At 34.7% G+C, this 27,281-nt stretch overlaps 1 protein-coding gene across 19 annotated transcripts in view; it reads right to left on the bottom strand.

Annotated features, from left to right (window-relative positions):
- Window positions 1-27,281, bottom strand: part of RIMS2 (regulating synaptic membrane exocytosis 2) — a 580,329-nt gene that overhangs the window by 477,309 nt on the left and 75,739 nt on the right. For 4 of the 19 annotated variants that reach the window (XM_035011697.1, XM_035011686.1, XM_035011694.1 and 1 more), the window contains exons 2-3: window positions 17,148-17,180; window positions 16,661-16,747 (exon numbers count right to left, since the gene is read on the bottom strand). The exons of the other annotated variants lie outside the window; for them this stretch is intronic. In XM_035011697.1, coding sequence (XP_034867588.1) covers window positions 16,661-16,747; window positions 17,148-17,180 — 120 coding nt within the window. The remainder of the gene's footprint in view (window positions 1-16,660; window positions 16,748-17,147; window positions 17,181-27,281) is intronic. 19 annotated transcript variants of the gene reach the window in all.

Raw genomic sequence — 27,281 nt, 5'->3', positions numbered from 1 at the left:
AATCGAACACCACATGGGGCTCTGTGCTCAGTGCAGAGTCTGCTTCAGATTCTCTCTCCCTCTCCCTCCTGGTCTCGCTCTCTCTCAAATGAATAAATAAAATCTTAAAAAAAAAAAAAAAAGAAAGAAAGAAAGAAAGAATGGAAGATTCAGGAGCTAAACAGGAGATTCAGATTCCTTGCGGAGAAGAATGTATCTCCCCTTCCCATTTATAAATAAGCAAAATTCTATCTCTGCTTCCTCACCCCATTCTTTAACCAATCTAATCTAGTTTCCAGTCTACTTACTAATTCTCACAAAGTTCATCAGTGGTCTCCCTGTACCTAAAATTAGTGAGCAAAATTTTTACTTTTTATTTTACTGAGTTCTAACAATATTTGAAATTATGTTCAACTATGTTCACTGCCCCCTTGGCTTTCACAATTCTCTCCTCATTTTCCTGTATCTGGAGCCTTTCATTTTCTTTCTCCTTTAAAGGTCAAGACTCAGGCCCTCTTCTCTTTTCATTCTATAATGTCTTCTTAGGCAGTCTTATCCCATATCCAAGGCTTCAATTTCTACCTACTTATAAATTACTTATAAATGTAAAAGTCCAGCTCAGACTTCTCCTCTGAGCTTTAAAATTCAATTGCCTACTCGACATCTCTATTTGGAAATCTCAATGCCACCTGAAATTCAGTATGTGTAAAACTGAAATCACCATTTTCCTACACAAACCAGATTCCCTTCCAAGTGTTCCCTATTTCAGTAAATGGTGCTACCATTCAATTACATGGCCTGAAATCTAGAATTGTTCTGGAACTCTCTCTCGACCTCACATGCATAATCTATCTAACACTAAGTCCTTTCAGTTTTACTTCCTATATGTGTCTTGAATCCTTCCACTTGTCTCTATATCCCCCATGAATACCATAGGCCTTGTTACCACCCATGCCCACCTGGTCTCCTAACGAAGCTACTCACTTCCATATTTCTCTCCCTCAATCTGTTCTGTACACTACAGGAAAACTGAGCTTTCCTAAAAGACACTGTTTAAAATACTCTGCTGGCTTCTGATTGCTCTTAAATAAAAAGAAAACACTTCTTATGAAGACCTACAAAGAGCCCTGAATGTTCTGGCATACATTCCCTCTTCAAGCGCATGTTTTGCACTGTTTTTTTACCCTCATTCTGTTAATGCCGTTCTGGCTTTCTTTCATCCTTTAGATTCATCATTTTGCATCTCATTACTGGCCTTTGCACTTTATACATGCTCTTGCCTCCACCTGAAATGGATTGCAATGCACACTTTTTTGCTTTCTTTCTTGCACTTTTTTTAAACCTTGGGTATCCAGAACAGAACTGATCATAAGCTTGGTAGCACATATCCATACTTGGCTCCTATTTTAATTAATAATTTTCCCTTCCCCAATGTGATTTCTCTTCCATCGGGTAACCAGTCTTGTCAATTTACATAAATGGCATTCTGCCATTTACTTATTTCTGCTTCTTGTATTTGTCATTCAGCTTTACTTTTTTATATTTAAATCTAAATAGATAAACTATAGCTAATGCCTATGGTGTTTATGGTGTATCAGGTAGATAGGTACTATTATTATTATTTCTATTTTTATTCCTATTCTTCAGAAAAACTATTTTGCTCATGGTCACACAGATGGTAAGTCGTTAAAGCCAGATCCAAATTCAGTGCTGCTCCAGAATCCATGCTTTCAACCACTACGGTTTTTGCATCTAGTTCATGCATTTTAATGGATGTATAGCGTTCTGTTTACATAAATCACATTTTATTCATTATTTTTTTAAGTTGGCCCTTTATAATTCATTATTATACATATTTCTGTAATGATATATTTATAAACCCATATACAGGCATGCCTCATTTTATTGTGCTTCACTTTATTGTACTTTGCAGATACTGCCTATTTAACCAGTTGAAGGTTTGTGGCAACCCTGCATTGGGCAAGTCTATCAGCCATTTCTCCAACAGCATTTGCTCACTTCGTGTTTTGGTGTCATTTTGGCAGTTCTCACAATATTTCAAACTTTTTCATTATTATTATATTACAGTGATCGGTAATCAGTGACAATATAGCATTCTTTAGCAATAAAGTATTTTTTTTTTAGATTTTATTTATTTATTTGCGAGACAGAGTAAGAGAGAGAAAGCATGAGTAGAGGGGGGAGGCAGAGGGAGAAGCAGACTCCCCGCCCAGCAGGGAGCCCAATGTGGGGCTCCATCCCAGGACCCTGAGATCAGGACCCGAGCTGAAGGCAGACAACCGACTGAGCCACCCAGGCGCTCCTAGCAATAAAGTATGTTTAATTAAGATATATACATTTATTTTAGACAGAATGCTACTGCACACTATAGACTACCATATAATGCACACCTAACTTTTATATGCACTTGGAAACCAAAAGCTTCATTTGACTCATATATTTCCACATTCACTTTATTGCAGTCGTCTGGAACTGAATCCACTATATCTCTGAGGTAAGCCTGTATGGTTTTCTCTGGGGTATATATGCAGGAATATAGTATACATCCTCAAGTTCACTAAGTATTTCTAAACTACTTTCCCAAGTGGCTTAACCCAGTTAGCATCCCTGCAAGAAGGGTCTGAAGGTTCCAGTTCTTTCTTGTCTGTGCCAATGTGTGATATTACTTAACTTATAAAATTTTTGCAGCTTTAATAGATATGAATTGATGTGTTTTGGTGGGGGTTTTTTTCCAGTTCATGTTTGTCTGACTTCTAATGAAGTTCAGCCCATTGGACTGCCCCTCCAAAGAACTGTCTGTTCACTCCACTCTTTACCAATACTCTGTTGGATTTCCTGTATTCTCCTTGCTGATTTGCAGTAGTATCCTACATAGCCTATATGTTAATCATTTATAAGTTAAACAAAACAAATATCCTGGTCTGACAATTGATTGTTAATTTTGTACATGGTGTCCTTTGTTAAACAGAAATCTTGAATTTTGATGTAGTCAAATACATCAATTTCTCCCTTCATGGTTTGTGGTTTCAGTGGCTGGATATAAAAAATTCTTACTAATCCCTAAGTCAGTCACAAGAAAATCCTACAGTTTCTTCTAATAGCTTTATAATTTTGTCTCTCACATTTAGGCTTTTAATCGATCTGAAGTTTATTTTTATATGTGATGTGATGCAAGAATTTAATTTCAATCTTCTCCATATAGAGACTGCATTTTCCCAGCACCATTAAATAGCCCATCCTTTCTTCCACTTATTCGTGATGGCAATCTATCAGATACTAAGTTCCCACATGTGCATAGGTCTATTTACAGATTCTGTATTTTATTTCATTGGTTTTTGTATTTGTTCCTACTCCGGAACACTGTCAGAACCAAACTCCAAATACAATGAAAAGTCTAAAAGATCTTAAATATGTAAATTTGAATATATCATTTTCCAATTATATAAATCAGAGGTCAGCAAACCTTTTCTTTAAAGAGCCAGGCAGATATTTTAGGTCTTGTGGGCCATAAGACCTCAACTATTCAACTCTGTCACAACTACTCAACTCTGCCTTTAGGATGTGGAAGTAGTCATAGATAATATGAAAATAAGTAAGTTTGACTGTGTTCCAATAAAACTTTATTTACAGAAACAGGCAGCTGAGCAGGCAGGATTTGACCCACAGGCCACAGTTTGCAGATCCTGGATATAGTCAAAAGAGTCAAAGATATACTTTAATTTAAAACTTTTATTACAAATAAATATTTAAAAGACATACACAATAAGATATCAGTTTAGAAATACTGCTTTTTTCCACCTTCTTATTTCATAAAGCTATTTTATCCAAAATTTTTAAAGATTTTATTTTTAAGGGATCTCTACAACCAATGTGGGGCTTGAACTTACAACCCCGAGATCAAGAGTCACATGCTATAATGACTGAGCCAGCCAGGTATCCCTATTTTATCCAAATTTTCATGTGTATTTTTTGCATCAATGTCTCCATCATCACTAAAGCAACTCAATGAACTCAGTGTTTTCCAAAGCAAATTTGCTTCCCTTTCTGAGTTATTTGAAAAGTTGAATTTTTTCAATCCCCTAGTTCCTGGAAATCCTGCTATTTCTGGTAATTTTATACCCAACCACATGTTTTTGTTGCTATTGTTTTCTCACTCATCTCATAGGTATGTTTTCATGATCGTCACAAGCTAACCATTTACATTACCCCTTTTTTAAAGTAATCTTTTTTTATAAAAAAGATTTATTTATTTGAGAGAGAGAGAAAGCATGTGGGGAAGGGCAGTGGGAGAGAGAGAGAGAGAGTCTTAAGAGACTCCACACTGAGTGCAGAGTCCGACGTGGGGCTTGATCTCATGACCCTGAGATCAGGACCTGAGCCAAAACCAAGAGTTGGACATTTAACGGACTGAGCCACCCAGGCGCCCCTAAAGTAATCTTTAAAAGATTTGTTTACTACAACTTCCAATACTAGCCATCGTGAGGTCATATCCCCAGGAATTTCCAGACTGATGCTGAATTTCTTGATCTCCCCTTTCACAGGTTCGGGCCAGATAATCTCTATAGGTACAGGTATGTTTGTTTGAGGTCCTTTCAGGGTAACGTGTCTTCACCAAGCAGTACTTTGTAATTCAAACTAAAGAAACCCTGGGCTTTTCCTAATAAAATAGATGTTGTAACAACTCAAAATAAAGCAATTTCCTTTTACTAGAAGGATAATCTCAGGAAAAAAAATTTTTTTAAGGAACGCCACATATTCCCAAATATATACTACTTGGGCTTTGTAACTCATTTTGGTATCTGGCAAAATGAACCCTCCTCCTTGCTCTTCTTTTTGAAAATTGTTTTCCTACTTATAAATGTTTTTCTTCCATTTAAGTGTTTTAATCTTTTTATTACATTCTCTTGAAAATCTTGGTAGAATTTCTACTAAAATTGCATTGCCTTTATAGATTAGTTTTAGGAGACTTGACATCTTTACAATGTTGTGTCTTCCCTCCTACTAACATGATGAGTCCATTTATTGCTAATCTTCAAAAAACAGTAGCCACCTATATGGCTTTACAGGTGAATTATTTAACTCAAGTTTTTTCACTTTAACTCATAATCCACCCCCAAGGAGTCCATAGATAGACCCATTTTTCAATTTAATTGGCTCCCTAATTATATTTTGCTTTGCATTATATCTTATGCATTTAAAAAGATTATTTTGAGATTAATTTGAGATTTTGAGTCTATAGGATTCACCAACTTGTCAAAGCATCCATATAAAAAACAGATTAAAGATCTCTATGAGATACTCTCATGTTTTATATGTTGTTTCAGAAGAAAAGTAAAAGCAAGTCCCCCAACAATTTCATGAAGTCAATGTAACCATGATACTTTGTTCTCTTCACTTCTATAACTCCTTATTATTCTCACAGCATCACTTCATTGGGAAGGTATTTCTTAGCATCTCTGACTATGTCAAATCCTTCCATTAAATATACCAAGCGCTATAGTATATTGCATTTCCACATTCCAGTATTTGTATATATGATTATCTGATTAATGCCTATCTCTCTAATAGAAAATATAATCCATGAGGTTGTTTTGTCTGTTTCTGCTGTCCATTTTATCCCACTGATGGGCATGATGCATGGCCCATCGCCAAGTTCTCAATGAATATTTACCAAATATTTGAATTAATAGTGAATAAACAAATGTGTACTATGTGTGTATTGTTTCACAAGTGGTGGAGCAAAAATATAATATAAAGTTGAATATAAATCAATCCTGTCATCAGTAAGATAAACATATATGAACAAGTATAGACATGAGATGAATATAAACTATGTAATACAAGGCAAAATGATACATACACTAAATAAATATGTAAGAAAAATGGTACTGGAGCACAAAGAAAAGAGCCATTAATTGTGAATGGTGTTGGCATGACTTCATAGAAGACTTCTATGACTTCACAGAAGTTTTAGTTTTTAAATATCCTGCACATCCTGGACTTGAAGGATTTGCAAAATTGTGATCGGCAGAAAATGAAGAATGATTCAACCTGACGTATGCAAAGCACGAAAACAGATGGAGAATTCAGGAAGCTGAAAGTATTGTCTTGGCATAAAGTATGTATGAAAAAAGAAGGGGAAGAGAAATAGAATAGAAGCTGAAGAGGCAACTTGGGGGAGAATATCCTGACTTCCTTGCTAAGAATAATTTCCCATACTATTTGATATCCAACATAGTTTGCCACATCACATGTTACAGGGATCAGTAAAGGAAAGCTGAGAAATATTATAAAACTATCTCAAATAAATCAGATATTTGGCTCACTCCCTGTAGGCTAAAAATACTTTTCCAAAACAATGTAACTATTGCACACACACACACACAAAAAGAACCCACATTGAAACATGCTTTATATTAAAATTTACATGAAGTTCTTTAGGTAATATTAATTCTTTATCTTTAATATATATCCTTAATATAAATGACCTTGCTTCTGTGTTTCATGATGCCACCATAACCAATATCCAAAAGGCAAAGAAATTCAGAAGGTCTATTAAACAACAACAAAAACTTATATAATCACCAGATATAGAATCTTTGGATTGAAATGATTATTTCATTCACAAGACGATATCATCTTGATGTTAGAAACTGAGATTTAAAATAAGTAAAAGTACACTCATAGCCTATTATTGACATTAGGAAATGATTCATCTTCAATACGTAGATACCCCTCTCTGGTGCTGAGAGGAAAGTATATTTCATTGCTTCTCTGAAATTTGTTTCTTAAAGAAAAGTATTTAACAAATTCAATTCTGGGGGGGAGATATATAGAAGAAACATTTTAAGACCATTATAGATATCCAACCTTCAAGTTCTTTCTGCTTAACCAAAATAAAGTACTTCTTTGAAAAAGACATTAGGAAGTAAAACACTTTTATGCACTGCTCCTGGGTAAAATACTATTTTCTCATCATCTAAAAAATTATGATAAAAGGAAAAAAGAAAACTCTGATCACATTATTTACATTTTTTGCTAAGTTTATCACACTTAATCTCAGATTGATGTAGATAACTGTAATGATTGAAATTGAAATACTGAATGATCTAGTAGCACAGTGCTATTTACCTTGCTGGCAAACAAGATATCTGAATACTAACTCTAACATTTACACTAGAACACTAATGTTCTCTCCACAGTTCTCCAAGCACATCATGCAGATGCTGTTCCAGCCACTAGAATATAATTTACTGTCTTTTTTTTTTTTTACTTAGTACACTCTTTTTCAGCATTCAAGACCTAGTTCAGATTTTAGCAACCCTGTCTTCCCCACCACCTGGCAGAGTCAAACACTCACTCTTAGGATACACTTCTAAACAATATATTATACTGTAATTATTCTTATGTATATTATCTGTCTAGGACCATGCATCTTTTGCCCAGCACTGTGTCCGGGACACATGCTAGGTTATTATTTTTGCCTTATTTAAAATTGAGTTGAGGTATTTTAAATAAGCAAGAAAAAAATCAGTATTTCAAGGAAATCTATGGCAGGAAAAAATAAAGATTTTTCTTTAAACATGGCCTAAGTCCTGATTTCACTTCCTATTAGCTGTATGAGACTGCTGGAAAATTACTTAGCTTAGTCTTCATCTGTCAGGTGGGATTTTAACATAGACTTCAGAGTCACTATGATTGAGATAACATATGAAGACAACCTGGCTCAAAGTTTCCCCATTCTTTCTTCTCCTTTATGTGTTCTTCATGTCTATATTTGTTTTTTTTTTTTCTTCATGTCTATATTTGAACTTGGTTGGCTCCTTTCCTTATAGAAGAAGCATATGTTCCCCATGTTCCACATTACCTAAAGTACAATGTTTTAGTATTGTCTAAGTGTCTATCCTTTTTATCTTTGAAGGAACTAAAATTATGTATTGGATTAATCAAATACGAAACTACATTTCTATATCCTCACTCTTCTTAATTATGATTATTATTCTAAGGCTTAAATTGAAATGATATTTATAAAGCTTTTCTTTAACAGTCCAAATCTGTGACACTCTAACCTTAATGTAAGACTTGATTATTAACAAACCTGAAGCATTAAAATAAATATCATTTTAACACTGGTTTCCATCAGAGAATGAATTTGAAGTAGTGCTTTCTACAAGTTCATGGCATGCAGTTTTGGAACGATATCATAAAGTGTAGTCACACACTTTTCCTAGAGTGCTTTTCAAACTGCAGAGTACAACCCAGCACTAGGCACAAACCAATTTAGCTGGCCAAGACTCACGATTTTTTAATAAAAATAGATCAGAGCATTGGAAAGAGTGCAAGTAAGCATTTCATGCAAATCTTGTTTCTATTTTGTATTAATATTTGTATGTAGTATGTATATACGGGGTTATAGCACAAAATAGATTTCTTTAATGGATGGAAGCTTAAAAAAAAGATGAAAGCTACTGCATTACTAATCAGCTAAGAGAAAGAATTTATGTCCTTTTATGATAAAAGAATAAATATATGCCACATAGCTGGCCATCCCAGACCCTTGGCAGATCTCTCATCTGAACTTCTACAAAGCTCCCTAAGTGACTATTGTAACTCTAATGTTTGTTATAAAGTGCAAATCAGATCATATCATCCTATGTGCTGTTCCTCTGCCTGGAATGCCTTTTCTCCCTTCCTTGGCCAGATGCAGAGCCACCAAAACATCAAACAGTAGGGCATACTCAAGAAACAGTACCAAATAAATAAAAGGGAAACTACAGAGTAACAACCCTGACATAATGATTAGCTTTATTATTTGAAAATATTTTGAAATAGCTTAAGTACTTCATTTTCACAAATAACTACAAAATTGTCCTCTAGAGTAACAGGAAAAAAAAAATAATGGCATCAGAATATATATAGCAGCACTATCCATAATAACCAAAACCTGGAAAAACCCCATGTGTATCAGTAGTAAAACAGATAAAGAGATTGTAGTATATTCAGATACTAGAGCATCATTAAGCCAGAGAATGAATGAAGTACAACAACATGCAATCATTTAGGTGAATCTCACAAATATGTTGAACAAAATAACACAGATCCAATAGAATACATACTACATGATTCTGTTTGGATAAAATCTAAATATATTATATATATAAATAATCTGTGGTGCCAGATAAAAGGATAAGGTTACCCTTTGGGGTGGGAAGTGGGAGTATGAGGATGGTATGGAGGGCTGGTAATGTTCTGCTTCTTGCTCTGAGTAATGGTTTCGAAACAGATATGTTCCGGCAATTCAACGAGTTGCGTATTTTCAATTTGTGCACTTTTCACTACATATGTTACGTTTTAATAAAAACTTTACTTGGCAATAAGCACTTTGCTACTTTTATCAATTTTTCTAAATGCATTTTCTGAATAAGCAATCTATCATTCATAATTCTTATTTATTTATCTCTTTCTTGAATCACAAGGAATTTAAGGTAGTTCAAAGGTACATGACTGATGTGGTCAATTTTAGACTAGACTGAAGAATATCTATGTCAAACCTGGAAACTCACCATGTGCAGGAACTGCCTCACTATCTCACAACTGCATGTCAAGTGCTTTGACCAGTCAAGCACCAATAAGAAGCATATAGCTTACGTGAAAACATCCTTATCCATATCATTCTCAATCTTCAGAAAAAGCAGAAAGACCAAGTGGATTTTTTTTTTTTTGAGCTAGAGCATGCATGTTTGTGGGAGCAGCAGGGGGAGGGACAAAGGGAAGGGGAGAGAGGGAATCCCAAGCAGATTCTATGCCCAGTGCGGAGCAAGAAGCAAGCTCAATCTCACAGCCCCGAGATCATGACCTGAGCCAAAATCAAGAGTTGGGTGCTTAACAGGCTGAGCCACCCAGTTGCCCCCCAGTTGGATTTTTTTTTAATTTTTTTAAAGATTTTATTTATTTGAGAGAGAGAGAGAGCACGAGCAGGGGAGAGGGGCAGAGGGAAAGGGAGAAGCAGACTCCCCCACTGAGCCGGGAGCCCAAAGCGGAACTCAATCCCAGGACCCTGGGATCATGACCTGAGCCAAAGGCAGACGCTTAACCCACTGAGCCACCCATGCGCCCCCCACCCCGCCACTGGAGTTTTTAAAGTAAAATCAAATTAACAATATTATCAAGGAATTTTCAACTTCCATTGACATCTGCCTTCAAAACAAGAAAAATCAACACTTTTTGAGGTCCATCAGCTCTCCCTTATCACTTAATAATAGGCTGTGCTTATGCACTTAGAAATTTCACCTCTGACCCTAGACTCAGCTCTATTGCGAGTTAACATGGTTAAGTACAGCAAAAGAATCAAGTGATACACTTATTCTTATCATCAACAGGTATAAGCAGTCTCCAAAACATTCTTCTAAGGTACTCTCCGTGACCTGAAACTTAGAAATTCAGTCTTCTGGAAGAGACAGGAGAGAAAAAGTGCCCCGGAGTCTTAAGGAAAAGACTGTAACAAGCCATGTTAACAATTAGCACTTCAGTAAAAGCCTCAAAATGTGGATCCTTGGATTCATGTTTTGCACCTAAAAAGACAAATAATTTTGCCTGGGCTGTTGGAAATCTGCTCCATCAGGGGATCTTAAATAGGAGGATCTTAAGATTCCTCCAGAAGCAAATGATCTTCAGATCATTCGGATCCGAATTTCAGATTGAAACAGCTAACCAGTGATTCTTGGATCAGGCAGATGACTAATCAAAATCGATAGCTTCCATCCAAGAAAAGAAGAATGATTTTCTGATATCTCTACTTCTCCTTTTAAAAATTATTTTGTTTACTGTTTATCTTAGTTATTATTATGCTTTGGTACTCTAATGATCAACTAAAGGTTTCTCATATGCTTTCATATATTTTCATTCTTATCACATTTTTAATCTCCTTTAGTCTTTCACTACCACCTAAGAAAATGCAAAAATCTCCCTATAATCCCACTGACAAAATTTAATAGATGTTCCGGGAAACACTACATACAGTAAATTTCCTCCTCCTGGAGCATTTCTGTATTGGAATTTTCTTCATGTTATTAACCCTAACCTTCAGTCTTACAAAAATTCGACCTTGATCGCAAGTCATCACAGCAGTTTCAACAGAATCAACAGTACCAGGCATGGGGACTAAAATTGTAGTTATCTTTGCTTTAGCAGCAAATCTTTATCTTTGGGCATCCTGAAATTTCCATCTCATTGCAATAAATGAAAATCAAATATAAACTAACCGCAGTAGATGTACTACTGCTCATTATATAGAGTCACCTCTCTTCATGATCACATGGAAAGGCTTTTTAGACTTCCTTGCAGTTAGTTAAGAGCCTTGTGACAGGTTTAGAGAATGAGCTGTGAGCCAAAGTGACTGGTCTTAGGTAGTTAATAAGTTCTCCATTCTCCATTCACTCTCTTCCCTGATGCAGCAACCCTGGTAGCTATGTGTTCCAGTTGGCTTACCAGTAAGATGGAAACAGCCTGGATCCCTGAATTTGAAGAGAAGCATTCTATAATCCTATAGCTAAGTCTCAGTGCTTTTTAGTGGGCCTGTGCCGCTGGGCTGTGACCTTCACAAGTGCTTCTGAGCCTCTTTTCCCCTTTCAGTGAGATGGGAAGTCTAGCGGGGACTGCAATTGGGTATTTCCCTTCTCTCATGTTGACTAGGTAAAGTAGAATTTCCCTTGAGAACAAAAAGCTCTGGAAATATTTCAAAATGGTTACTTTTACCCTCCCCCTGCTGAAAGTGCAAGAGAATTTTTCACTGACCTTCACCTTGAGAACGTGGTGAGGTTTCTAGAGGTAAAACTCACAAAATTGGGGAGGTTGGGAGGTTGTTCCCCTAAGGCTGGGCTCCCAGGAATTTTTAACTCCTAAGTCAGTCCACACTCAGCCTTCAGTCAGAGTTCCATCAATTATAGTTTAAGTTTTCTTACCAGATCCTAGCTCCAAGAGTTTCTGTTCCCAGTAAGCTGTGGTTCTCTTTCTTCACCTCTCCCTCCACTTGTCAGGGCATTGATTTGCCCTGTGATTTCAATTATGTGACAAATCTTAGAAGAGTTTTTGATTTTCAGTTTGTTCTGAACAAGCCTTTTCTTGTTGCGAGGATGAGAGTAACAACTTCCAAACTCTTTACATGTCAAAGAGGAAACCAGAAAATCTCCACAATATTGTTTTTCATTGTTCATCAGCATGTCTTTTTCCCACTTGAATGTGAAATATTTGTGAGAGCGGAAACCATAGTCCTTTTATCCCTGGATTCCTAGTACCCTGCACAGCGTCAGAATTCTTCAGGGCTCAATCATGGACCTTCTTATCTGCTCTTCTTCACACACTCTCTAAGTCATCCTATCTATTCATCTAGCTTTAACACTAAAAGTTATAACTCTAGCCAATCCATATCTCTCCTTCAAAGTTGGCTAATTTATAACATCTGAAACATAAAAAGTTTAAAACTTATATTTTAGTTGTTAGTCCAACCTATTCATCCTTTCCTTGTCTTCATCAGTTAATGGCATCACCACCCAATTAGTTCTTCCAATCAGAAATCTGGCAGTCATCTTTGGCTCTTTTCTCTTCCTTACTAACTTCCTCCATATCTACTACACTAAAAAAAATCCTGTCATTTCAACCTCCAAATATATCCCCAATCCACTCCTCTCCATCTTCACTCTAATCAACCTGGTCCAAGTCATCTTCATCTCTAGCAAGTCTTTCATAAAAGCCTCCTCATTGTTCTATCCACTTCTAGTCTCACTCACCCTACTCATTGAGCAGCCAGATTGATCTTTACACATAAATTTAATCATGCCAATCCCATGTTTAAAAGTTTCCAATTATCTTCTTTTTTTACTGAGACTCAGATCCTTTTATACTGAGACTCAGACGTATCATTCTTTATAAAAACACTGCCCTATCTGAGTCCTACCTCTGGAATCTCATATCCTGCCATACTCCATTTTGTCCACTATATTATAGTCACACTGGTCTTCCTTGTCTCTCAAACCCTTCTCTACTTAAAAACTTTCACAAATGATGTTCCCTATGCTTAAAAAATACTCTTTCTCTTAGCATTTTTTCCTATTAAAAGACCTCATAATCAAAGAGGATTACTATATTAAGTGGCCATTTGATTCTCATGATTAAAATTTTAGATTTTTCCAGTTTTTCAAAAGTGTAATTTTTATTATGTCCCAACATGAATAAAATTGTTATTACATGAAAATTCAAAACAAACTAATCCAACTGACTGGTTTAATTAATCTGTATTTTAAAACTTTCTAACTTACCTTTGATATTATGCTAGATGTTGGGAATGCAAGTTAAATTAACAGTTGTATTACAAAGAATTTAACAGTTTTTTTCCTAGTATGCCCATCCTTAATTACCCAGGGACTTGTTTTACACTTTATATATAACCTATATTACATTGCCTTTAGAGAAACTTTCCCTCATTTTGATGCTGAGGCAAAAATAGTTTAAAAAAAAAAAGAAAGAAAGAAAAAGTAAAATTAAAATTATTTAATTTGTATATTAAGGAATTTCTGCAAAGGTTGAATGAGCTGATAATTGACACAAATAGCTCAATTGATTTTCTATGCCTTAAAACTTACGGAAAGTCAAAGTTGGACCACTGTTCTACTTATACCTACAGTTTCACATGAATTACCAATATCAAAATTAGTAAATCTTCCTGTTATATTAAAGAACTATGAAATACACAAACTCCAAAATGCAGATTCAAGAAACCTACAATATTATAGCTTTGAATAACCACAAAATGGGATTTATATAAATTCATTAAAATGAAATTACTGTTCAGGAAATATTAGACTTTTAATATTATCTAATAGAATACTTAGTTATTCTACTAATGAAAATGTCTATACGGAGTATGAAGAAACATGAGTCCTATTTTTTATATATTAAATGAATACCTGGAATTCAGTTCTTAGAAATAATTTTATAAATGAATAAACAGAAAGTAAGCAGATAGGAAGTTATCCCAATCAAATGGTAGTCAAAGAGAGAAAAAAATTAGATGACTCAGAAAGAAGTCTTAGAACATGGAAAGATGAATTAAAAGAGAAGATTCACAAGTATCCTGGTTTTTGGATCAGAAAGATAAAAGGAAAGCTTCTGGAAAATTATATACCAAAAATCTTCAGCATAACAGGAATGTAAGATGAAAAAGGTAACTATTGAGAGAATCTATTAATTCTCAATTTTTTTTAAAGTAGGCTCCATGCCCAGTGTGGAGCCCAATGTGGGGCTTGAATTCATGACCCTGAGATCAAGACCTGAGCTGAAATCAAGAGTTGGACACTCAACTGACTGAGCCACCCAGGTGCCCCTAATTCTGAATTTTTAAAACTGCATAAATCACAGATCAACAACAAGAATGAGTTGCCCAAGATACTTTAATGGAAATAGTACCTATTAAACAAGAATTAGTTTTTAAAACATCCAAAAGTACTGGTCTTTTCTCCTATCATCTTCCTATCCAAAAACCAAAGCAAACTGAATTATATTTATTATTGAAGTAAAGCTATTTCTTTTCAAGATTGCCTTGATCTTTGTTTATGCCAATCAAATGTCACTTTATTTCAATAATTAGACATCACTTTTTAAAGTTATTATCTATTTTATTTAACGCACATTGTAATCTACTAAATAATATAACTTAATCTTGATTACTTTCTGAAACTTACAAATAAGACACATAACTGAAGTCATTTAATACTGAGGCAAATTTGCATCTAATTATATTTTGATAGTAATTTTACTATTTTATGACGTTTCAGTGCCTAAGAGAAAATCAGCAACATAATGACATGGTATGCCATTTTAACACAAATTTTTATTAGAAAAGAGCTTATTAAATTCATTTCTATTCCTTGTAGCACAGTATTCTTATACTATAAAAGGATAAAACATGTAAAATCAGTTGTGAAGAAAGGTTTGCTGAGTTCCTCCTACAGAATGCTATCAAGCATTCTGCTAGATGCCAAAGATAAAACAGTAGATAGGACAAAACAGGTCTTGACTTAACCTAGATTAAATACAGCAACAGTTCCCATTTTAGAGCTACATATACAGTAGACCCCCCACCCCCAAGCCTCACCCTCAGTTTCACTTTCTGTGCTTCCAGTGACCCGTGATCCACTGGGGTCTGGAAGAAGAGGATCCTCCTGCCATATCCTCAGAAGATCAATAGTAGCGTAACACTATGTCACAGGACCTCTCTCATTCCCCTCACTTTATCTCATCATGTAGGCACTTAATCATCTCACATCATCACAAGAAGAAGAGTGAATATTGTACAAGATATCTTGAGAGAGAGAATCCACCTTTACATAACTTTTATTACAGCATATTATAATTGTTCTATTTTATTATTAGTTATTGTTGTTTATCTCTTACTGTACCTAATGTATAAAGTAAACTTTATCATAGTTATGTATGTATAGGAAAAAAAAAAAAAAAACAGTAAATATGGCGATTATGTGCCGGCCGCTGTTTCAGGCATCCAGTGGGGGTCTTGGAACATATATGCAGATGGGGGTGAAGGGGACTACTCTAAACTATTAGAAGTAGTATACTACAACATAATTTTAGGTTGGTTGAAACTAAAACACTGACAAAATTTAAAATAAAATGCATACAAGGTAGTATAAAATGAATGAGCAGATTACCCTCAGCCATAACAAGACGTTTATCCTCTAGTTTGCATTAAAGGCAAACATCAAAGTTTCTCTGAATATTTCAACTTAGGGCTCCTATAGTAGTCATTCTCATCCTCTCCTAGAGTTCATGTCACTTCTCAATCTGAGCATCCCTACAACCAAACCATCTTTTCCAAAGCCAGAGCTCCCACTTTAAAAAAGCATAGAGGCTGAGTGGTAAGACTGCGTTGGAGTAAGACGACAGTTATCATGGAGAGATTAGAATTTAAATATATACAATCTTTCTCACATTCTCAAAGTTACTTCCACTTCAAAATATAAATAATATTACTTGCACAGAGTTAAAAAAAAGATGTGTGAACAATTTTTTAAAGAATGTTTTCTATTCTACGAAAAACTAAAATAAATGGAATTGACTTTTTTTAATGTTTCAGGTCAATGTGAGAATAAATTGCTGCATTTCCCAAATTATGTTGATAACTTAATGAAATGTTCAATGAAAACAGGACTCAGTGGTCAAATATGTTTAGTAAACACTCAATGTTCTAACCCCTTTGGAGCATTTTTAGACACTCAGAAGTATTACAATAAAGAAAATTTCTTGACCTTTTTTTTAAAAGAACCTTTCCAAAACTATTTGACCAAAGACTGAATTGGGGGGTTAATATTTCTTAATGTCCTCTGAATTATTTTTGAAAGAAACACACTTTAGAATATATTGCATAATTGGAGAAAGGGGAGAATTACCTCTCTTCGTTTTTACTACCTTATAAATTATCCTGTCTTCTTTTTAGATTTCCATGATAATTAAAGATGAAAGTATCAAACTCATAACCTAACAATTTTTGTTTCTGAGGAATAATATTCCAAGGGCAGCATTTTAATACATACTCTTCAGTATGTTATGCTATCAGAGATAATATTTAGTCTGTACAGATCAGCTTACTTACGTCTGGGGCTCCTTTTCATTTTGTTGTTTTTGCTGGGGCTGAAGAACGTTATTTACCAGTTCAGTGATCCCACTAAAGGGAAACCACCTGTTTAAATAAGCAAATAATGTGACTGAATAACCAAATGAATAACAACGTAGGTCAAATGTTTTCTTATCCATAATAATAAAAATACACAGGCACAAAAGCTACAGCCAATGGAAATGTGAGCTCCCATTATCATCAGGCAGTCAGAAAGTACGGAAATTAAGTTTGAACACTTAACCAGTCCACAAGCAGGCAGCAAAAAACTACATCCAGTCAGTGTGTGGATGAAGTAAGAAGCTGCAGGCAGCTCTCTTACAAGCCAGAGAGTCAGAAAGCAGAAGACACACTAGCTGCAGCCTATCCAGTATTAGTGTAAGCTAATACCATCCAAGGTGCAGAAAGCAGAATACGGCAAAGGTACAGAAATCAAGCCTACTGCACTCTTAATACATTTACTTACTGTGTCGGCTGTGGTTTGTGTTCTTCTTTGACCCTAAAAAGATAAGTTTGCACAACTGAGTGCACTGTACTGAGAAAAAATGTCTATCTACAATTTGTGGTCATATAAAAATAAAAAATGAGGTTTGTTACATTGAAAAGGTTAGTGCTTTGCTACTCGGAATTATACATTTAAACTAAGCTAACACAAAAAAAGAGAAGTTGAATCACTTGTTCTGAATAAAGGACTGATATTAAAACTCTACTACTGTTTTAATGATTCCATGATTTAGTCCTCAAGTTCTCTGCATATTTTTATTAATATTGATAGTGAAGCTTTTAAAATATTTATTTTAAAGTACCATATTAAACACAGCTACATTTGTTTTACTGAAGATAAATCGATTTCCTCTTTATTTTTTAAAATTCTTCCTTAATATAAATTGAAGGCCTAAATATTTTAAATAAAATGTATAGTTCTATAAATGTATTTTAAAAGCCTTATAAATGAGTTTATTTATTGCTTAAAAGAGCAGATAAAAGAATTGGGGTTATGTATTCAATCTACCTAAAAATAACTACTAAAATAACTATGTATATTAAATTTTAAATATTTATAAGCTAAAGTAAATTACTCATATAAGATAACAGACTAAAAATGCATTTAAACTATAATCAACTCAGTGCTTCACTGAAATAGCACTGGATATTTACAAGGCAGAGAAAGATCATACCCAAGGGTATTGGATTCCTCTGATATTTGGCTTCCCACACTTTACCTAGGACCAGTCCTGAGAGGTAAACTTATGATTCAATGATCAGTTCATCAGCTTTTACTTTCCCAAAGAAAAGCTAAGGATTGGTAACTAAAATTCACCACCAAAATCTAGGACTTCCATAAGGAAATTATATTAACACTGTGCATTAAATACTTTTTAGATCAAATTGATTTTCTTTTCCAGTGTGCTCTTATTTATAATGATAAAAGCAATAAATGAAAAGGTATACCCTTATACATTTTTGTGTCCCAATAGATAAATATAATTGGTAATTATGTATCTCTATATTAAACCAAAAAGGAATATCTTGTGTTCTCTGAATAAACTTCAAAAAAGTGGAACAGTTTTATCCTAGAGTTAAAGCCACATCATTTAATACTTAAATATAGTCACATAGTGGATTAATAAAGACTGTATTTAGCACCAAATATCCTATCACCAAACAAACACAAAAAACTTAGAGTGACACACGGAGTCTATCCTGAAAACATATTGTATTTCCTACAGAATAAGATAAAAATCTCTTAACATTTCAAAACAAAATAGGTCCCAAACAGATAATGACAAAGAAAGATTACCATATCAGCTCATCAGAATGGAGAACAATGCAAGATTACCCTTCACCAAATGATATGTATGTTAAAAACAATAAATATTTAAATAAATAAATAAATAAATATTGAAATAAATATGTAAATGAGGAAACAATATTGTTAAAGAATTCTTGGGTGATCTCTGCAAGGGATCATGTTGCTATTTTAATTAGTGACAAAGTTTTCATCATAAACAAATTGATATTAATCTACCAATCAGTTCCTAATTTCAAAATCTTTACTTGAAAAATTAACAGACATAAAAATGTTAATTACCAATTCAGGAAGTATTTCTGGGCATTGTAAAATATCTATATGTGAAATATACAAACATTTATATCAGCTTCCCAAATAAAATATGTATCATCGCTTCTCGGCCTTTTGGCTAAGATCAAGTGCAATAAAATATGTATCATAATAAGGCAGTTAAAATATTTATCCTGTCAGGTGGCCAACAGACACATGAAAAGATGTTCATCATCACTTACTCTCAGGATAATGCAAATCAAACTACAATGAGTTATCCCCTCACACCTGTCAGAATGGCTATAATCAACAACACAAGAGACAACAGGTGCTGGTGAGGATGTGGAGAAAAAGGAACACTTGTGCACTGTTGGGAATGTAAACTGGTGCAGCCACTCTGGAAAACAGTATGGAAGTTCCTCAAAAAATTAAAAAAGAGAACTACCCTATGATCCAGCAGTCACACTACTGGGTATTTACCCAAAGAATATAAAAAACACTAAACTCAAAGGGACACATGCACCCTGATGTTTATAGCAGCATTGTCTACAACAGCCAAATTATGGAAGCAGCCCAAGTGTCCATTAATAGATGAATGGAAAAAGAATATGTGGTATATATACAATGGAATATTATTCAGCCATAAAAAAGAATGAAATCTTGCCATTTGCAATGACATGAATGTGCTAGAGAGTATAATGCTAAACAAAAGTCAATCAGAAAAAGACAAAAACCATATGATTTCACTCATATGTGGAATTTAAGAAACAAAACAAATGAGCAAAAGACAAAGAGAAAGAGAGAAACCAAGAAACAAGCTCTTAACTATAGACAACAAACTGATGGTTACCAGAGGGGAGGTTGATGGGGGAATAGGTTAAATGGGTGATGGGGATTAAGGAGTACACTTGTTGTGATGAGCACCGGGTGATGTATGGAATTGTTGAATCACTGTATTTTACACCTGAAACTAACAAAACACTATATTAAAAAAATTTACCCTGTCTTTAAATACAATCAAGAGTATAAAATTATTCTCCTTTTTTCCTAATATTTTAAATAAAATCAAACCTGAAAATGTCTGGACATAATTAAAATTCATGATGAGATCATTTAAGAACTGGTAATATGAAAAAGTAATCATATATATTTCTTTTACAATATACTAACATTATTAACAATGAACACCTACATTCCTGCATTCCAAAAAGTGTGTGAGGGGCTTCCAGTTTCCAGTCTGATACATAAAAAACTTAGAAATCATCACTTCCATCCTTACAACAAGCAGAAAGGTGAATGAACTGAAAATCAACAACTCTTCTTAGAGCCATCAAAGAATTTAGGTTACCAGATAAACTGTTGCCCTGAAAATGAAAGAAACAGACAAATAGATACAGACTATCACATTTTACCAAAAGTACGAGCCAAGGGGCAGAAGACCACACCTGAAGCTACTATCTGTAGAAATATTTTTAACTATAACTGACCAATAACTAGAGACTCAGTGTGGACTGGGTTGAGAGTTTAAAATTCCAAAGGGTCCCAGTCTTAGTTTTACCACCACATTTCCATAAATTTTATCTCCAGGAGCCCTACCAGTTGCTCACTGTGAAAATCAAAGAAAAAATCTCCTCCTACATCCAGCAGGAGAAGGGGAAAGTAACCATTATGAAATATTCCCAGAGCTCTCTACTCTCCTTACCAATCCTAAACTCAAGGGAAAATATTTTACCAAAGCCTAAATAATTGAGGTTCTACCAAAACCAAACAAGCCTGAAGAAGTTAATTACCTCTTCTAGCCTTTGATGTGGGAGAAAACACACACACACACACACAAAACTATACCCCCTCTAGCCTTCAACATGGGGAAAGAGAAATACCTAACTCAGGCTCACCAAAAGACAGACTACAGAATGCTTCTCATATATCAACACCTAACCACCAAATCAATAGAGTTCCTGAAAAATGACGACATTAAACTAAAAGAACTACAAGCTTTAGACACTATTTAGTTGAAAGTCTCTAGGGAAACACAAGGGAAAGGAAGGAAGGAAAAGAAAGGAAAATATAAATAAAGACAATAGAGAAGATTCTGGGAGGATGATGGAGTAGAGAGCAATAGAAATCTGTCTCCCCACCTAGACAACAATGGCAAAATCTGTCCGATGTAACTATTTTGGAAATTTGGAGTCTAATGAAGGCTTTCAACTTCGGGAGAAGGCTTAAACAATACACTGCAGTTAATTTTGGTCAACTTGGGCTCTTAGCATAATATCAGCTACCCATTCCCACATGCCAGACCCATAGCACACTGCTGTGCACCTGCTCCTGGAGCAACCTGCACACAGCTTGCAGGGGTCTGGATAGGTAAAAAGGACTCTGTCCTCCAAATATCAGTGATTTGTGCTTCAGATCATGGGCTATTGCTTCTTATCTCAGAGGTGCAGACAAAAAACTGGGTGGCTATTGTTGTTGCAACTCCTCACACTGTTGAAGCCCTTCCCCTTCTGGCTAAGGTGATTTCCAGGATATTTAAATGGCCAGCACATCCTACCCCCCACCCTGCTCTGTTTTTCAATTTTTCTCCCTTTGGGAGCCAGACATTAAAGACTGAAACATTCAAAAACAACTGCATGTATGAGAGAAAGTCAAGTCACTATACATGCCCAGAGAAAGGCCCAGGCATAGCAAAGACCTGAAAAGACCTTAAATTTATACCACAGGATAATCCTCAGCACAGAGACAGCCTACAATTAAATACACACACACACACACAAAAAAAAAATAAACAAAAATAATAACAGAAAACCAGAAAACCCAGTGAAGGGAAAAAACCTGATTTCCAGAGTTACCACATTAGATTCAAATGTCCAATTATCAATTAAAAAAAAAATCCTAACACATACAAACAGGAAAGTATTACCCATTCAAAGGGAAAAAGGATGAATAGAAACTGTCCTTGAAAAAGACCTGACAGCAGATCAAAAAAAAACAAAGACTTTAAAACAACCATCTTAAAGAAGCTCAAAGAATTAAAGGAAGATGTGGGAAAAGTCAAGAAAATGTGTGAACAAAGTGGGAATATCAATAAAGAGATAGAAAACCTAAAAAAAATGAAGCAGGGTTTCTGGAGATGAAAGTACAATAACATAAAAAATTCACTAGAGGGATTCAAACTACAGACCAATACCCAAATACTACCCAAAGCAATGTACAGATTCAATGCAATCCCTATTAAAATCCCAATGTTTTTGGCAGAAAGACAAAAACCCATCCTAAATTCATACGGAATCAGAAGGCACCCTAAATAGCCAAAATAATCTTGGAAAAAAAAAAAAAGAACAAAGCTGGATGACTCACATATACTGATTTCAAAACTTACTACACAGCTATAGATAATCTGTGGTACTGGCATAAAGGCAGACATAGACCAGTGAAATAGTATAGAGAGCCCAGAAATAAACCCTCATATATATAGCCAAATGGTTTTTGACAAGGGTGCCAAGACTATTCCATGGGGAAAGGACATTCTTTTCAACAAATGGGACTGGGAAAACTGGATATCCACATAAAAAGAATGAAGTTGGTCCCTTACCTAACTTATACAAGAATTAAATCAAAATCAAAGACCTAAATGTAAGATCTAAAACTATAAAATTCTTAGATGATAACATAAGAGCAAAAGCTGTACAACATTGGATTTGTCAATGATTTATTGGATATGACACCAAAAGTTCAGGCAACAAAAGATAAAGCAGACAAACTGAACTTCACAAAAATTTTTAAATTTTGTGCATCAACAGAGTAAAAATGCAACCCACACAACAGAAGAAAATGTTTGAAAATTATATCTAATCATAAGTGACTATTATCCAGAATATATAGAGAACTCCTAAAACTTAACATACACCAAAAAAGGAACTCAGTCCAAAAACAAAGGACTTGAATAGACGTTTCTCCCAAGAAGATATACAAATGGCCAAAAAGCACATGAAAAGGTGCTCAATCTCACTGATCATTAGAAAAATGCAAATCTGAACTATTATGAGATATCATCTCACACCCATTAGGATATCTACTATCAAAAAAACAAGATAACAGGTGTTGGTAAGAATATGGAGAAATTGGAACCCTTGTGCATTGTTGGTGGGAATGCAAAATAGTATAGTCACTGTGGAAAACAGTATGGTGTTTCCTTAAAAAATTAAAAATTATTTTATGATCCAGCAATTCCACTTCTGGGTATATACTAGAAAGAACTGATAGCAGACACTGATAGATTAAAAGCAAAGGAATGAAGAAAGATATACCATACTAACATTAATAAAAAGAAAGCTGAAGTATCTAGTTAATTTCAAAGTCAACTTCAGAGCAAGGGAATTATCAAGGATAAAGAGGGGCATTCCATAATGACAAAGGGGTGAATTCTCCAAGAAAACAGAATAATCCTTAATGTGTTTGTGCCTAACAACAGAGTGTCAAAATATGAGAGACAAAAATTGATAGGCCTGCCACAAAAAAAAGACAAATCCACTGTTAGAGTTATAACACTTCACACTTCAATTGAATAATTGACAGATCCAGCAGGCAGAAAATCAGTAAGGACATAGCTGAATGAACAGCATCATCAATAAAATGTATCTAATTGACATTCTCTAATACATCATCCAATAATACCAGAATATACATTATTCTCAAGTTCAAATGGAATATTTACCAAGCTAGAACACATTCTGGTCCCTAACACACTCTTTAACAACTTTAAAAGAATACAAATCATACGAAGTTCCTCCGAGTTCACAAAGAAATTAAACTAGAAACAAATAACAAAACTGTGGTGGAAAATCCAAAAATACCTGGAGATTAAACAATATACTTCTAAATAACACCTGGACCAAAAAAGAAGTCTCGAGAAAATTCTGAAGTATTTTGAACTAAATGAAAATGAAAAACAATCTATCAAAATTTGTGAGATGCTGCTAAATCAGTACTTAGACAAAACTTTCAACACTGGATGCAAAAAAAAGGTCTAAAATCCATAAACTAAGATTCCATCTTAGGAAACTAGAAAAGAAGAGTGAATTAAATCTAAAGTAAAACAAAGAAAAGAAATAATAAAAATAAGAGCATAAATCAATGAAATTTAAAATAGAAAATCAATAGTCAAAATCAACAAAACCAAAAGCTGCTTTTTTATAAAAACCAATAAAATGATAAACCTAGCACAGGTAGGCTAGTCAAGAAAAAGAGAGAAGACACAAATTACTAATATCAGAAATGAAAGACGGTCCATCACTACTGATCCCATGACATTAAAAAAGATATAGATAATAAATATTAAGAATAACTCTATGCTCAGAAATTTAATAACTTTAATAAAATGAACCACTTCCTTGAAAGATACTCTCTATGACAGCTCATACAAGGAGAAATAGATCATCTGAATAGGTCTAACATCTATTAAAGTAATTGAATCAATAGTTAACAACCTTGCAAAAGAGAAATCACCAAGGTCCAAATGGTTCCATTTGTGAACTCTACCAAACATTTAAATAGGAAATTATACCAATCCTCTACAATCTCTTTCAGAAAAAGAAGCTAAGAGAACACTTTCTCAGTCTCTTAGAACAGCATCACCATAATACAAAAACCAAAGACATTAAAAGAAATGAAAATTTATAATATCTTTCATGACCACAAATGCAAATATATTCAACAACGTATTAGTAGATTGAACCCAACATTGTATAAAACAATTGTACCCCATGACCAGGTTGGGTTTATCCCAGATATGCTGGTTCAATACTCAAAAATCAGTTAGTGTAATCTATCACATCAACAAGTCAAAGAAGAAAAATCATCTATCATATTTGACAAAATCCAACAACCATTCATAATAAAAACTCTCAACACACTATGAATTGAGAATATTTCCTCAATTTGATAAACAAAAAAAGCTACAGATATCATCATACTTAATAATGAAAAACTAAAAGTCTTCCCCCTTAAGATCAAGGAGGAATCCACTACATAGAGATCAAACAAAAGAATTTTGGCAGTGTCGGAACTGTTCTAAATGATACTGTGTTGCTGTATACATGACCATATATCTTTGTAAAAACCCACAGAACTATACATCACAAAGAGTAAATCTTAGTGTATATAAATTTTTAAATAATCAACCACAAGGGCAGGCGCATCCTAGGATGAAATGCAGAATATGATAAATGAATCCAACTCTGTTTGGAAAATGGATAATAAACCTCAATGATTCAGAAAAAGTTGCTGCTCTAAGCAACAATGGGAAAGGATATTTTAAGTAGATATTTCCAATGATAAAGACAAAAAAGAACTATACTTAAACACTGTACACTAATTGGGAAATTTGTTTGCACACTGCACAGGTTAGCCATTCTGAAACTATCGTGCATGCAGACAGGAGTTGAACAATAACTAAATAGATGGTAGATAATGAGAGCCAGGTTTCTCACTGTCAGAAAAAGAAGTTACAAATAAACAGAGGGGAGGCTAAAATGAATGAACCCTGCCTACAGTGCTGGATTTAGAGTCAAAGATATTAGTCTGAAGTTATGCATATTTACATATTATAGATAGAGATGATAATGATGAGAGAGAAAGAAAGCCTATAGAATATCATTAATAAATTAGAGCTATTGCACTCAAACAATTAGATTAATCAAAAGTGGAGCTGTAAATACAAGCATTTAGTTTCATTCTCTCCCCAAAACTCCCCCAATGACAGGGTTTCTTTGTTTGTTTGTTAAAATGGGTTAGGGTTCAAGGCTAGTAAAATTTATAGAATTGCAAGCAGACAGACAAGTGGTAACTGACTTCAGTCAGCAGTCCTGAAAAGCTGAATCCTAATGCAATGAAGAAAAGAGGCAAATTAACATCATAGAATCCCAGAAGGCTCAAGAATTGGCAGGACCAGGTATCTCTAGAAATGGAGAGTAAAAGTGAGACTGAAAATAGATTGAAAGTGTCTTCACGGGGTGCCTGGGTGGCTCAGTCGTTAAGCGTCTGCCTTTGGCTCAGGTCACGATCTCAGGGTCCTGGGATAGAGCCCCACATCGGGCTCCCTGCTCAGTGGGAGGCCGGCTTCTCCCTCTCCCACTCCCCCTGCTTGTGTCCCTTCTCTCACTGTGTCTCTCTCTGTCAAATGAATAAATAAAATAAAATAAAATTTAAAAAAAGAAAGTGTCTTCACGAACAAGTGAAAGTGTCTTCACGAACAATAGGACCCAGATTCCCTCACTCACTCCATGCCTTTCCCCAGCCTCAGCAGAAGCTTAACAAGCATCTTCTCTGGAGAAGATAAAACAGAATGATTAAACTAGGGGAGACCAGGCAGATACACAACAGGGGCAATACACTGAACACAGACAAATTAAATGAAATCTTACATAATGAATGTTAAGACTCTAGCTTTTTCCCCAACATGGTCCCCAGCGCACTAGAAGCCAGGCATATGCCCTCTAGCATAAAATCTGGAAGATTCTGCTCTGGAAAATCTAACTCAAGAGTAAAGGACTGTGTTCCCTAACAGTCCAGCCCATCTATATTACAGACTATGTTATTACTGTTAGGGAACCAATTCTAAAGAAAGAGGAGGCTGAGGATATTTTGAAAAGATTAAAATTAAACTAAGCCACCAAACATTTATAATATCAGAACTACAAAAATGGGGAGAAAGGGCAAAGAAAACATTACATACTGAAAGATTTCTACTCTTTACTGTAAATGTAAAATCAAATAATAAGACAGACAAGAGGCCAAACACTTTCTCAGGGCATCTACCTCTACCATTGGTCCTTAAAGCTATTACTACCATCTGCCCCCATCTATTCAGAATCCCCCCCTTAATCTGTACTTCAGTCACTCTGGTTCTCTTTTAGTTCCTAAAAAGGGCCAAGCACCTTTCTGCCACAAGATCTATGTAAATATCTGGCCATATTCAGGGGAAAATATGAACATTTTCACTAACAACTACATAATTTCCTATTTAATGCCACTTATTTTAACATTTGTATACATCTATAAATGGACTGATTTTTTTGGCATTTTACTCACAGCAAACAGACCAGTGTTTTAGAAACTATGGCTCCTAAATTCTAGCTGTCACTACCTTTGCCTATGAGAAAAAGCCACTCACAAATACCTGGAATACTTATGAATAATGGAAGAGAACATTCATCAAACTGTTAAGTCAATAAGGTGGTTGTCGATGAATGCTGAAGTCCTTTCCATATTAGAGTTAGTCCACAAATGTTACATAATCAATCTGGATTATATATGTGGCAACTTTTCAATGCCAAGTTATTTTCCCCCTGACACCAAAGATGTTCCTTCAATACCAGATGGTATTTGCTCAGAGAATGCAAGCTTAATTTTTTTTCTAAGTTATAGATAGATAGATAGATGATAGATAGATAGATGATAGATGATAGATAGACAGATAGATGATAGATAGATAGATAGATAGATAGATAGATAGATAGATAGATAGATAGATAGATA

This window comes from Mirounga leonina, unplaced genomic scaffold, assembly GCF_011800145.1.
Source record: "Mirounga leonina isolate KUSES-001 unplaced genomic scaffold, KU_Mleo_1.0 Mir_165, whole genome shotgun sequence".
Classification (NCBI taxonomy): Eukaryota; Metazoa; Chordata; class Mammalia; order Carnivora; family Phocidae; genus Mirounga; species Mirounga leonina.
Note: the sequence above shows the minus strand (reverse complement) of the source record. Positions and strands in the feature narration are given on the sequence as shown.